General features: G+C 36.7%; 1 protein-coding gene across 2 annotated transcripts in view; it reads left to right on the forward strand.

Moving 5' to 3' along the window:
• Nucleotides 1-14,276, forward strand: part of galnt9 (polypeptide N-acetylgalactosaminyltransferase 9) — a 334,018-nt gene that overhangs the window by 73,912 nt on the left and 245,830 nt on the right. Inside the window, exons 11-12 of one of the 2 annotated variants that reach the window (XR_007428898.1) lie at nucleotides 4,144-4,311; nucleotides 5,891-6,832. Coding sequence is in view for 1 of the 2 variants with exons in the window: in XM_007234163.4 (XP_007234225.1) it covers nucleotides 4,144-4,311; nucleotides 5,891-6,037 (315 nt within the window). In the remaining variant the exon portion in view is untranslated. Of the gene's footprint in view, nucleotides 1-4,143; nucleotides 4,312-5,890; nucleotides 8,947-14,276 lie in introns of those variants that run through there. The other variant, XM_007234163.4, reaches the window with a different exon arrangement.

Consider the following 14,276-nt stretch of genomic DNA (forward strand, 5'->3'; position numbering starts at 1 on the left):
CCATATATCATATAGGCCAATAGGACTCAACTGGTCTCAGCCCGGGTTATGAGAAAGTTGCAACCCACTTTTATAAAAATACAAACAAAATGAATTTATAAAAAAAAATAGCCTTGAAAACCCCATTTAATACATACATACATATGCATGCAAAGAGAATTTAAGAGCAGTATTTTTAAAGAAACTGAGGAGGAACATGACAACTACATGTATAAAAGTTACTATGACAAAATTAAATATCAAAACTGCACAAAATAAATAAAGTCCACAAAATTAAATATTTTACATCTCTACATATTTCTGCATTCAGAGTACATTTGTAAGAAACTCTCTCTTTCTTTTTTCCAATATAAAATACAAGTAAAAAATCACTTGAGTATTAATTTTTTTTTTTCTTTTTAATGTAACTATTTTTTACGAGCTATCCCAACCCACCCAAAACATGTCCTTGACCCACTTTTGGGTCCTAACCCACCAGTTGGGAATCACTGATATAGGATTCCTTCAAAGGTATTGTGGAGTCTGAGACGCTTCAGAGATGTTTTGGTGGAACAAAAGGGCCTTACACAGTATTAGGCAGGTGGTTTTAATGTAGTGGCTGATCAGCGTGTGTTTTAATGTGGACGATGGACTCGCTATCTGAGTGTTTGACCTTTCTTTATTGATCTCCCGTTTTTTTTTCTATCACTCGTGTTCTGTTTTTTTTCCAGTTCATTAAAGAGATGCGAGCCATTGAACAAATTGGAATGTAATCCCTCTCTCCCTCTCTCTTTCTCTCACTGTATCTGTTTATGTATCTCACTCATCTCTTCACATTTTGTCTCGTACATCCCGTAACGTAATACCGCAGTGCGTAAGTGGGTAATCCTGCCCCGGGGAGGTGGGGGGTGGGGGGTGTCTAGCTGAAGAGTCCCATATTTCACAATACAGATAAAAGATTGTAATGCTTTCCAGAAGAAAGATAAAAGTTACCAGGAACAGTACTTTATTATAAATTTAGACTGTTATGTGTAATATTTATTGAGCTACATAGCAATAAATGATATTATTATGGCAAGTCCATTAAATGGCACTTATAAAAATGATCACATAATATTGTAACAAAAGGAATTGCACCCTTTTAAAGACTATACACATTACGAAGTGCGGAGGCAGGGGAAGCGTGGGTCCGCCCCACACCATGACATGCAGCCCCGGTCTGTCCCAGCTGGCCCACATTGAACCAGCAACACAAACCTAAAAAACACTAAAGTTGAGTGATTACAGCCAGAGTGGGCCATTAATATGTTTCTTTAAGTTTGTTTTGGGTGTTGATGGAGGGTATTTTTCCTAACAAAGATATGTTTTAAGTTCATGGTGGCCATGCCCCTATCCCAAGGGGTGCAGTCACAATATATGGGCATTTTGTCAGTGCAAACACAATGGATGATATCATGTCAATTTATTGAACGATAAGTCGATAATGTAATTATTGTAAGTATTGTGCCTAGAGCTACATGTTGTTGTAGAGGTTCCTAATGTTCCTCCTGTGATAATCCATCCCATAATAACTCCCATATTCTCACACAGTTCCTGCAGATCCCAATTTTTCAATTAGGGATAGATCTGGAGATACAGCAGCTGGACATGGTATAGTATCATCTAGTGTCTTCAAGGCTTTTAAGCTCTCAAGATAGCAGCAGTTTGTGGACGAGGATTTCCTGTTGAAGTGTGCAGTGTTTAGTAAATGATCTGGCATTGTTTGAATTTGTAAAAAACACCAACCAACAAATCGTTAATTTTGGTGCTTACCACACTTGTTGCTTTCACGATTCCATTGGTCATCTCCACCAAGAAACAATAAAGTTTGACATTGAGTTCCTTTATACAAGTAAATGCTTTAACCTGCACTCTGTCCCCTTGCATGTGCAGTACAGTGTGGGAAGTTCCTGTCTTGTCTCTGTCTCTTGACCTTATTAACGTAACGTTGGTCTGAAAAACCATTGATGAAAAATGGAATCATTGGTCGTGTCCACCAAGACAAAAGTACTCAAATGATGTGGTGTTAAGGGCAGTCATTATAATTGTCTGCTTGCATGTAGTCCTGCATCATGCAGCTGTCTGCCAATAGTGCTGGCACTAACAGGATGACCCATGAATGTCTGTGATTGCTGTTGGATCACAGTTCTACCTCTTCTAGGGATTAGGTCTAAACCATGCCACCAAAACATCTCTTTCTACCAACCTCCATTAAAGGTGATATCTGTGGTATCACCACCAAGATCTTCCAGAAGATCCTGGCTTTACCATGCATCTGGCTTTTTGTTCCAGCACCCCCTACAGGCAAATACATGGATAACTGATAATCAGAACCAGATAATCTTGTTCCACACCTGATGTTCTGATGGTCATACGTCTATTATCATAGCTTTCAACGATGAACAGAGGCTAGGATGTCACTCTTTAACAATTATTCATGGATCTCATGACCTCTCAGACCCCACACATGTTTCCATACCCAGTATAAACTGGTAATAAAGCTGATAAGCACGTCCTGGTGACCATTACGGGATTAGCATCAGGAGAATGTGCTTTATAATCCCTTTAAGAATGCATGCGTTTGGTGGCAGATGGATTTAAGTGTGTTGGGTTTCAGGCCCAGTGACCCGCGGATGATCCCGGAGCTTTGTCCCAGTGTTTGGGCTGCTGTTCTCCGGAGAGGTCATCCCTGTCACCTCTGCAGACAGGAGGACAGGAGAATGAGCCACTGTGTATCATCATGTCTGTGCTGCATGCAGATCCGCCTGACCTCGGGCCACACATTGTCTTTCAGCTGAATTATTGAGCATCCCAGATATTAGACTTGACTATAGAGCTGCATCAAACAGACAACAACATAAATAATGCTAACAGTTATCATAACAATGAAAATAATGATCATTACAAAGTGGTTTTCCTGAAGAAATTGTAGAATAAGATTTCTACTGAAGGTAGTTTATGCTACTGAAGCCGAGATGCATGTGCCAACACCCCGATTGCGGAATATAATGTGGAAATTGCCCCAAGCCACATGTTTCAACACCCCAGTGGCAGAGTATAATATGGGAATCGCCCTGAGCCAATTGAGTTAACACCCTGGTTGCTGAGTATAATATCAGAATCGGCTCAAGCCTTATATGCCAACACCCCGGTTGTAGAGTGTAATATGGGAATCTGCCTGAACATCATGTACTAACACATCAGTTGCTGAGTATAATATGGGAATTGGCTCAAATTTCTTGTGCTAACTCCCTGGTTGCCAAGTATAATTTGGAAATCAGGCCAAGCTTCATGTGTCAAGTCAAGTCAAGTATTTTTTATTGTCAATACTGCATATGTACAGGATATACAGAGAATTGAAATTATGTTACTTTCCTTCCCAAAAATTACAGCAAGTACAGATAATAGATATATAATATAAAATAATGGGGGACACTATGTGTACAATACAACAAGGACACAAATAGACATATGTGAGACAGAAGATAATAGTGCAATAGTGCAATAGTGATGGGGTGTTGTCCCCCCAATAGTGATGGGGTGTTGTCCCCCCAATAGTGATGGGGAAAAACACCCCGGTTGCCAAATATAATATGGAAATCAGGCCAAGCTTCATGTCTCAACACCCTGGTTTGCTGAACATAATATGGGAATCGATTTGAGCCTCATGTACCAACACCTCGGTTGCAGAGTATAATATGGCTATTGGCTCAAGTTTCCTGTGCTAACATCCCGGTTGCCAAGTATAATATAGAAATCAGGCCAAGCTTCATGTGTCAATACCCCGGTTGCAGAGTATAATATGGGAATCCCCCTAATTTGCATGTGCCAACAATGCCGGTTGTCCAGTATAAATAATTAAGCCTGAAACTTGATTGTAAAGCATCTTTAAGTGTCTAGAAAGGCCTAATATAAATGTAATTTCATAATTATCATCATTATGTTACTGAAGTGGAGCTACAGGGTTATTTATCCTCAGGACATTACTGGGTGAAGTCCTGAGGAGATAATTGAGTTGTATAACTTTAAGTTTATTGTAAATTGCTTTTGGGTTGTTTTGATGTTGTCTAGCAGTTCTATTTGCTTTTGTTTCACACGTATGTTTTCTCTGCTGTTGGGTTTCAGTTAGCCAGGTATTCCACAGAGGGTCTCCTGCAGCTCGGGCCCCTGGGGTCCACCACCTTCCTCCCTGATACCAAATGCCTGGTGGATGACGGCCGGGGCCGCACACCCAGTCTGAAGAAATGTGACGCTGTGTCTCGATCGTCTCAGCGGCTGTGGGATTTCACACAGGTAGAGTTTGGTGTTAAATCAGCACTAGGCTGTACTGTGTGTTGCTGTATAATGTGTAATGTATATCATGGATTGTATTCAACCTGAGGTTGGATGTAGAATAGCTTCGTTAAACATATATGTATATTTTAATTATATGTTTTATACAATCATATGCAAGAATTTGTTTCTCAAAAGTGGATAAAAGTGACCAGGAACAATAAATTATTAAGAATTTGCAGTTATATGGATACATTTTTTGGAGCTACACATACAGAAATATGTAACTCATGTGTAACACATGTGTAACACTGCAATAGAAACACGTAACATCCAATAGAAACACATCCAGCATATTTTTTTAATCAGGGATGGATCTGGAGATGCTGCAGGACATGGTATAGTATCTTCTAGTGTCTAGCGCCTGGTATTAATATGTGGACAGGAAATGTCCTGCTAAAATATATAGTGCACCGTAATAGAGTGTACATTCAGAAAAGATAAGACACAATAAATAGCAATAGCTATCAATTATAATTCGAAGGTATTTTGGGGCCCCAATCAAAATGGACATAAATATTTGCACTAACTGGTTCGTTACTAGCATTGACTGCGAGGAAGGTAGCTTAGCTAATATAAATATAACGCATATATTGCATTATTAGCCTACCTGCTGCTAAATTACACCGCTTGTACCCAGACATGCAGACCCAATATATCCAATAAAAATATTGATTTTTCTTCCTCTTGAATGAAGTTTCTAAAGGTCCATATTTTGCCGGTTGCAGGAATGACGAACCTGACCGGCTGGCTACTGTCAGAAACTACAACTAGTGGGAGGGGCCCATTTAAGGGGGATTCTTATAACAGTGTCAATGTACTTTTTCTTGCATCGACTATCACAGAATTTAAAGGGGCGCTTCCACAGAAACTCTAGGCAGTTGATTGGTTTGCTTGCCCTGTTGTAACGGGGTTGTGTGTAAATGAAGGTTGTGACCTAACCCCCTAAAATGCCTTGAGTCGTATACGGACTACAGGTGTAGGTGATATAAACCCATTTTTCAATCAATCAATCTATCTATCTATCTATCTATCTATCTATCTATCTATCTATCTATCTATCTATCTATCTATCTATCTATCTATCTATCTATCTATCTATCTATCTATCTATCTATCTATCTATCTATCTACTTTCTCTCTACTCCACTTAATAAATTAATAAAAATTTCATATTAGTAACAGGAATCAACCCAAATTCTGCATGTTTGAAAATAATAGTTTTAATATAACAAAACTAAAGGTTTGGAGGACATAAACTGTTTGATTTGTATAAAAAAGAAAAGAGACAGAAAAGAGACAATTTTATGATTTTATTCATTATATTTTGACATTAGCAGATTGACTTAAATATTTGTTTTATATATTTTCTATTACAATTATGCTTTTAAGTAACGTTCCTTATCAAACATGAAAGCTTTTTATGTAATGTTTAAACACAAATCCTTAAGATTTGATGGTGTAATATCAGGCAGACCATTAAAAAATCTTAGCCTGTTAAGAGGTTATTAATTGACTTTTCTCTTGAACTTTTTTCCAGAACGGTCCAATCATAAGTCGGGATACGGGGCGCTGTCTGGAGGTGGAAATGTCCAAAGACGCGAACTTTGGTCTGCGGCTGGTGGTGCAGCGATGCTCCGGCCAGAAGTGGATGATTCGGAACTGGATCAAACACCCCAAACACTGAACACACACCCTGAGGAACACACACCCGGAGGATTAGTAACACACTCTTCCCTCTCTGAGCGCTGGACTTCCTGTTGGGACGCGGCGCTGCTCCGAGGGAACGGACTCGACTCCGGTGCAGGCGGTGTGTAGTTTCGGCTCGGGCTGCCGGGTCGATTCTCGGCCCGAGGAGAAGCTTTTTATCAGCAGTGTTTGGGGAGAAAACACTGCGAGAACACCGTCCACACCGCAGACAGATCTGCACCGTCAGGAACATTCAGCCTCTCCAAAGTGCTCAACAACTCCACGGACTCTACAGCCTCGCCGCCGGCTCGGACGCTTCCCGGATTTAAGAGGAAATAAACTCCTGCTGTAACCATCACCATTAACACTACAGTGTTTTACATCACGATGCATTGAATTTACTGCATTTACACTACAGTTACTCTACAGTTCAGAAGTTTGGAATCACTGTTTTAAAATGTACATATATATAAAACCAAATAAATGTTTGAAATTACATTAAAACACTCATAACACTGTTCCCCTTCACACTGATCCCAGAATCAGTTATGAATTATATCATGTAAATAAGTATGTACTGTATAAATATGTAGAAATGAGTCCAAAACGATGAACAGACCTGCAGATGGTTCTAAACTGAGTGAAAAATGTAGAAACATCCAGAACTTGGATGAAGCTCTGATATCAAACCTATTAAAAAGAGTTATGTTTTAATAAACATCCAGTCATCCAGTCCTAATGCAATATACAGATCTGGAAAAAATGAAGAGACCACAGATTTTGCTATTTATAGGTTTATGTTTGAGTAAAATGAACATTGTTGTTTTATTCTATAAACTACAGACAACATTTCTCCCAAATTACAAATAAAAATATTCTCATTTAGAGCATTTATTTACAGAAAATGAGAAATGGCTGAAATAACAAAAAAAAGATGTAGAGCTTTGAGACCTCAAATAATGCAAAGAAAACAAGTTCATATTCATAAAGTAGTTTTAAGAGTTCAGAAATCAATATTTGGTGGAATAACCCTTGTTTTTTTAACACAGTTTTTAATCAGGCATCTTGGCATCATGTTCTCCTCCACCAGTCTTACACACTGCTTTTGGATAACTTTATGCTGCTTTACTCCTGGTGCAAAAATTCAAGCAGTTCGGTTTGGTTTGATGGCTTGTGATCATTCAATTTGGTAAAATCAATGAATATTTAATTTTTAAGTGGTTTTTCCAGCTGTATATATATAATATAATATTAATATCCAAAATTAATCTCCAACAACATTAATAACAAAAAATATGTTTTAATAGCAGTAATATTCAGAAAAAAGCTTTAACCGCATATATGGGCTATGAGTGTAAGTGATACAAAACCCTTTTTTCTGCAGTAAAATAAGATATTTCCATTCTGAAAACTTTGAGGGATTTGACGAGACTCTCCCACAAGACACTTGGAGAAAATGCTGGTTCAAACTCTCTATTCCACTTAATAATTTCAGATCAATAAGAGGAATCAACCCAAAATTGCATTGCAAAAATTTGCATGTTTGAAAATAGACATGAAAACAAGACAACCATGACGGAACAAAATATTTGGAGGGTATGAACTGTTTTAGGCTGTTTTAGACTTTAGACTTGTATTAACTGAGGTGTTAAAAACATAAATATCCAATATGAATATATCAGTTTCAGGGATGTTTTTTTTTAGTGACATCGTCATCCAGTATGAATATCCAGTGATTATCAAATTACTACTGAGAATGAAGTTCTAATAAAAGTATAAAAACGTCAAAATAGACCCAATACACATTATTGTAAATAGAAGATTTGTTAAGAGAAATGTTAAATATTAAAAGCTACACAACAAAAATGTTAGCCTGATAATCTATTGGTTATAATATTTAAATTAATTATACAAATTGATTAACTGATTATACAAACAATGATTTGAGTGATTCCAAACTTTTTCATGCTGCATCATTTCCACATGAATAAAACTCATAAAACAAGACAAGTCCAAAAAATAGGTAACTTTTCTCAGGATGAAGCATAATAGAGAAATAATACAGAATATTAAAGAAGATGTGTAAAGATGTGATGTTATGCCTGATTAGTATATGTATAAGTCATGGCCGATAGTAAGCTATGACACACTATGAACAAAACCCAATATACTATTATTTATAATAACTGAATTACATCTGAAATTATTTATTCATTATTATTAATGTATTACTTGTTTCTATTATTATACGTTGATGATGGTTTACTGAGAACAGAAATCGGCCACATTTCTTCGCATATCAACCTTAAAGCACTTTTTCTTTCTTTCTTTCATTTCTATTACTGTATTTATATTGATGTGGAACTGATGCACAATCACACCCAGTAAATTCAATGCATCACATTAATGAATAAAAACTGAAAAACATACGTTCTGATATCGGTCGTATCATATCTGTGGATGTTTTTACTTATCGCTTCTGATTAAAAAATATCAAGACTAGACTTTTCCCCGTGTATATCCCCAGAGATACGATCAGAAAAAATATGAATAATAAAATAAAAGAATAGACTCTGACTGTGTTCAGGACAGATAAACAGCTTTATACCAGCTTTACGGTTCAGTTTTTATTTTTTACTTTTTTTGTCTTAATTTATCTGTTTTTATCTGTGTTTGATTTACAGAATTGATCACTTATGCACAAAGAATTCACAAACTCATGTGCCTTTCTCCATCCTGACGCTCTCAGACCGGGGAATGTTGATCCGGACGCATGTACAAAACCACTTTAATTTAAATCCAGTATGAATATAGTGTAAAATACGTCTTATTATAGTGCAATGTTGTAAAATACTGAGGAAAAAAGGAGTGAAGATAATTACAGTAATAAAGAAATGAAGGATTTTACATTGTTGTTCGGCATTTTATTTTATTTTTTGCAAACCTATGTGGATTATATGTGTATAAGAATATATGACATTTGTTTAAAAATATGCAAATGTACTATAAAAGTGATCTGGCTAGACACTGGGTCTTTACACCACAATAGGGTGTAATTAAAATACTTACAAATAGTGTTGAAGTTGAAGAAGTATCAACTAAAGCTTTTAATTCTTTAGGTAAAAGTGCAAAAGTACTGGTTTATAAACTACTTAACGTAAAAAAGTGAAAGTAATGCGAGGGGGAAAAAGAAAGCCATTAAGAACAAAAGCTTAGGCCACGCCCACAGAGTCCTATAGTGCACTACCCCCCCTTCCCAAAACACCTTTTTCTAAAAGCTATAATGACTATAATGTTATATTATTAAAATGTTAATGTTGATAAATTTGGGATGCACTAGGCTGTTCCCTGTTTCAGCTGCATATATGCTCATATATGAAAATGAATGCATTTTACATACAGAACAATGTGAATCAAACAAAACACACTGTAAATGTTTCCCATGAATGTCCAGATGAACCAGATTTGCAAAGCTTATTTGGCTTCTCTTGTAAAAGAAAATTGCATTTAAGTATATTTGTTAAAAGTTTACTCTAACATGTAGAAGTGCAGAGTTTTAGCATTAAAAATAATACATACTTAAATACATACTAAATGTACTATTTTGGAACAACTTACAGCAACCTAAGTATATTTCAATTGTAATGAAGCTATATTAAAATTGTGTTTTTGAGTGCTTGTTTGAGTGCAAACTTAAGTAGATATAGTTCTGGGAAAAATAACAGTTTCTGAATCAGTTCCTCTGATTTTGCTATTTATAGGTTTATGTTTGAGTAAAATGAACATTGTTGTTTTATTCTATAAACTACAGACAACATTTCTCCCAAATTCCAAATAAAAATATTCTCATTTAGAGCATTTTTTTTTTTTTGGCAAAAAATGAGAAATGGCTGAAATAACAAAAAAAGATGCAGAGCTTTCAGACCTCAAATAATGCAAAGAAAACAAGTTCATATTCATAAAGTTTTAAGAGTTCAGAAATCAATATTTGGTGGAATAACCCTGGTTGTTTTTAATCACAGTTTTTTTCGTGCATCTTGGCATCATGTTCTCCTCCACCAGTCTTACACACTGCTTTTGGATAACTTTATGCTGCTTTACTCCTGGTGCAAAAATTCAAGCAGTTCAGTTTGGTGATTTGATGGTTTGTGATCATCCATCTTCCTCTTGATTATATTCCAGAGGTTTTCAATTTGGTAAAATCAAAGAAACTTATCTTTTTTAAGTGCTCTCTTATTTTTTTCCAGAGCTGTATACATATATAATATTAATATCCAGAATCAAGCTCCAATAACATTAATAACAGAAAAATGTCTTAATAGCAGTATTTTTTATACAAAAAAACTTTAACCCCATATATGTTCATATTCAAAAAGTTTTAAGAGTTCAGAAATCAATATTTGGTGGAATAACCCTGGTGGTTTTTAATCACAGTTTTCATGCATCTTAACATCATGTTCTCCTCCACCAGTCTTACACACTGCTTTTGGATAACTTTATGCTGCTTTACTCCTGGTGCAAAAATTCAAGCAGTTCAGTTTGGTTTGATGGCTTGTTGCAGAGGTTTTCAATTTGGTAAAATCTATCTCTGTATGAGATTTCTGTTTGAGCGATTCTTCAGAACGTCTCACACAGACTTTATTTTAGATTTTTCCATCGTTTTTGATTCGATCCCTTCAGAAGAAGCAGCTCGAGTGAAAGGTTCTGCCCTGCCACTGATCTTCTCCTGAAAGGGAGTCTATTTTTCGCAGTGATGGCGGTTCTGACACCGACAGCGAGGCGCAATTAAAGCGGTGCTGCGGTTGCGTTCTGGCCCAGGTTCACTTTAATCGCTCAAACCACCCACGGGATCATCGTCTTCAGTCCTGCCTGAACCTTCTGCAGTTCATCAGCCTCAGCATCCGTCCTCCCGCCTCCCTGCTCCAGAGTCCAGAGTTCAGCCCAGTCCGGATAAACGAGCACAGCGTTTATTTATTCCTGTTTATTTACCTGTTCTGTGCAGCTCACCTGAGAAAGGTGACACTGCGAGATCTGATCTGCAGTAAATTGGACGACGGTGGTCCAGCAGCTAAAAGCAGCAGCAGAGCAGCTATTATACTGTAATTGGGCTCAGCCATACAGGAGGCGGTGCTCCTGAGAAAACTCAGCTCTTTCTGTTCTCTCTTTCTTTTTCTCTCTTCTTTTTTATCTTTTCTGTCTGTTACAGAAAAACAGAGGAAGGCTTTTAGGCTCTCCATACATCTTCTATACCGTCCGTAAACTTCGTACTCTGGAGTTTTTCTTTCCAAAGAACTTCTAGGAGATGCAAAAAAAAAAAAACAGAGCTGTAAACGGGTCAATTCCAAATCCCCCAAACTGTTACATCACAGTCTTGACTCATTAACTACATTACATTTATGAAAATAAATAAAGCTAATAAGCTAAGAGCAGTGGGTATTTAGAGGGGATTCTTGTGGTATTTTATGTAGTTGGAAAATGGTATCTAGAGTATTTGTAGGAGGTTGCTGTAGTATTTTAGGTAGTTGTTAAGTGGTTGCTAAAGTATTTAAAGGTGGTTGCTGTGGTATGTAAGGTAATTGGAAAAGGTTTTCCAGAGTTTCTGTAGTATTTTAGGCAGTTGTTCAGTGGTTGTGAGAGTATTTGTAGGCAGTTGCTGTGGTATTTTAGGTAGTTGTTAAGTTGTTGCTAGAGTATTTAAAGGCGGTTGCTGTGGTATTTTATGTAGTTGGAAAGTGGTTGCTAGACTAATTGTAGGTGGTTGCTGTGGTATTTTAGGTAGTTGATAAGTGGTTGCTATAGAGTTTGAAGGTGGTGACTATGATAGTTTAGGTAGTTGCTAAGTGGTTGCTGTGGTATTTTAGGTAGTTGTTAAGTGGTTGCTAGACTATTTATAGGTGGTTCTTGTGATATTTTATGTAGTTGCTAGAGTAATTGTAGGTGGTGGCTGTGATATTTTAGATCGTTGTTACTTGGTCGCTACAGTATTTGTATTTGATTGCTTTTTCTTTCTTCCTTTTTCTTTTTTGCTTTATTTGTCTGCCTCTACAAAGAAGAAGAGAAAGAAGAGGAAGACTCTCCATACATCTTCTATACTGTCCGTAAACTTCGTACTCTGTAGTTTTTCCTTCAAAAGAACTTTTAGGAGATGCAAAAAAAAAAAACAGAGCTGTAAACAGGTCAATACCAAATCCCCCAAACTGTTACATCACAGTCTTGACTCATTAACCACCAACCATTTATACCCCCACATATTTATTTTAAATTTTTACGGTTAAAAGCGACAGATACTTCTTGAAAAAATAGAAGTGAAATGAATAAAACTAATAAGCTAAAAGCAGTGAGTATTTAAAGGTAGTTCTTGTGGTATTTTATGTAGCTGGAAAATGATTGCTAGAGTAATTGTAGGTGGTTGCTGTGGTATTTTAGGTAGGTAGTAAGTGGTTGCTAAAATATTTGTAAGAGGTTGCTGTGGCATTTAAGGTAGTTGTTAAGTTGTTGCTACAGTATTTAAAGGTGGTTGCTGTGGTATTTTAGGTAGTTGGAAAATGGTTTCTAGAGTAATTGTAGGAGGTTGCTGTAGTATTTTAGGTGGTTGTTAAGTGGTCGCTGTGGTATTTTATGTAGTTGGTAAGTGGTTGCTAAAATATTTGTAGGAGGTTGCTGTGACATTTTAGGTAGTTGTTAAGTGGTTGCTGTGGTATTTTAGGTAGTTGGTAAGTGGTTCCTAGAGTGTTTGAAGGTGGTGACTATGGTATTTTAGGTAGTTGTTAAGTGGTTGGTGTGGTATTTTAGGTAGTTGGTAAGTGGTTGCTATATATAGGTGGTTCTTGTGATATTTTATGTAGTTGCTAGAATAAATGTAAATGGCTGCTGTGGTATTTTACATAGTTGGGAAGTGGTTGTTATAGAGTTTTTATAGGTGGTTCTTGTGATATTTTATGTAGTTGCTAAAGTACTTTAGGTAGTTGTTGAATGGTTTTTAGAGTATTTGTAGATCATTACTATGGTATTTTAGGTAGTTGTTAAGTGGTTGCTGTGGCATTTTAGGTAGTTGGTGAGTGGTTGAGAGAGTATTTATAGGTGGTACTTGTAATATTTTATGTAGTTGCTAGAGTAACTGTAGGTGTTCGCTGTGGTATTAAAGGTAGTTCTTAAGAGGTTGCTAGAGTATTTGAAGGAGGTTGCTGTGGTGTTTTAGGTAGTTGTTAAGAGGTTGATAGAGTATTTAAAGGTGGTTGCTGTGGTATTTTAGATAGTTGTTAAGTGGTTGCTAGAGTATTTGTAGGCGGTTGCTATGGTATTCTGTGTGCAGACAGTGATGAGCAGGCTGATGTCAGGCTTGTTTGATCTGCAGTGCTGTTGCTCGGCTGGGTGAGACGGATGTTGTGTTGCAGTGATATGTCAGGAGCTCAGATGAAAGGGATCATCTGGAGAAGATAAAGGACGTATAGACCTGCCTGTATGTCACAGAAGCCACCGCTGGGGAACCGTCATGCCTGGAACAGTGAACATTTGACAGAAACTCCAGCAGTTATCCAATCAGATTAGACAGTAAAGAAGCAGCAGTGAAGCTCTGATTACATTTAGTATAAAAAAGAAAGAGATTTATTGTGAAGAAAATGCAGCAGATATTGTATTTTTCTGGTATTGTTATGGTGGTAGGTGTATGTTGTGGATTTTTGATAGTTTTTAAGTGATTGCTTAAGTGTAGGTGGTTTCTGTGGTATTTTAAATAGCTGTTATGGTATTGTGTGTGATATGTTTATATGATACTAGAATGTTATGTGGTGGCTAATATATTACATATATTACATATGGTAGTTCCTAGAGTATGGGTAAGTGGTTGCTGTGGTATTTTAAGTAGTTGTTAAGTGGTTGCTAGAATATGTGTGAGAGGTTGCTGTGGTATATTTGATTCGTAGAGAGTTTTACATGACTGCTGTGGTATGTTTGTAGTTGTGTAGTCATTGCTGGAGAGTTTTAAGGTGGTTACTATGTTTTTTTTATAGTTGTTTATGGGTTTCTAGAGGGTTTGTAGGTGGTTGCTGTGGTATTTTTTGATAGTTGTTAGGTGGTTGCTGTGGTATTTTGCGTAGCTGCTAAGTGGGTGATAGAGAGATTGTAGGTGGTTACTATTGACTTTTAATCACATTAGTAATTTGTAACATTTAGTATTTGTTGTTTAGAGGTTGCTAGAGAGCTTGTACATGACTTCTGTGGTATGTTTGTAGTTCTTA

This window comes from Astyanax mexicanus, chromosome 22, assembly GCF_023375975.1.
Source record: "Astyanax mexicanus isolate ESR-SI-001 chromosome 22, AstMex3_surface, whole genome shotgun sequence".
NCBI lineage: Eukaryota > Metazoa > Chordata > Actinopteri > Characiformes > Acestrorhamphidae > Astyanax > Astyanax mexicanus.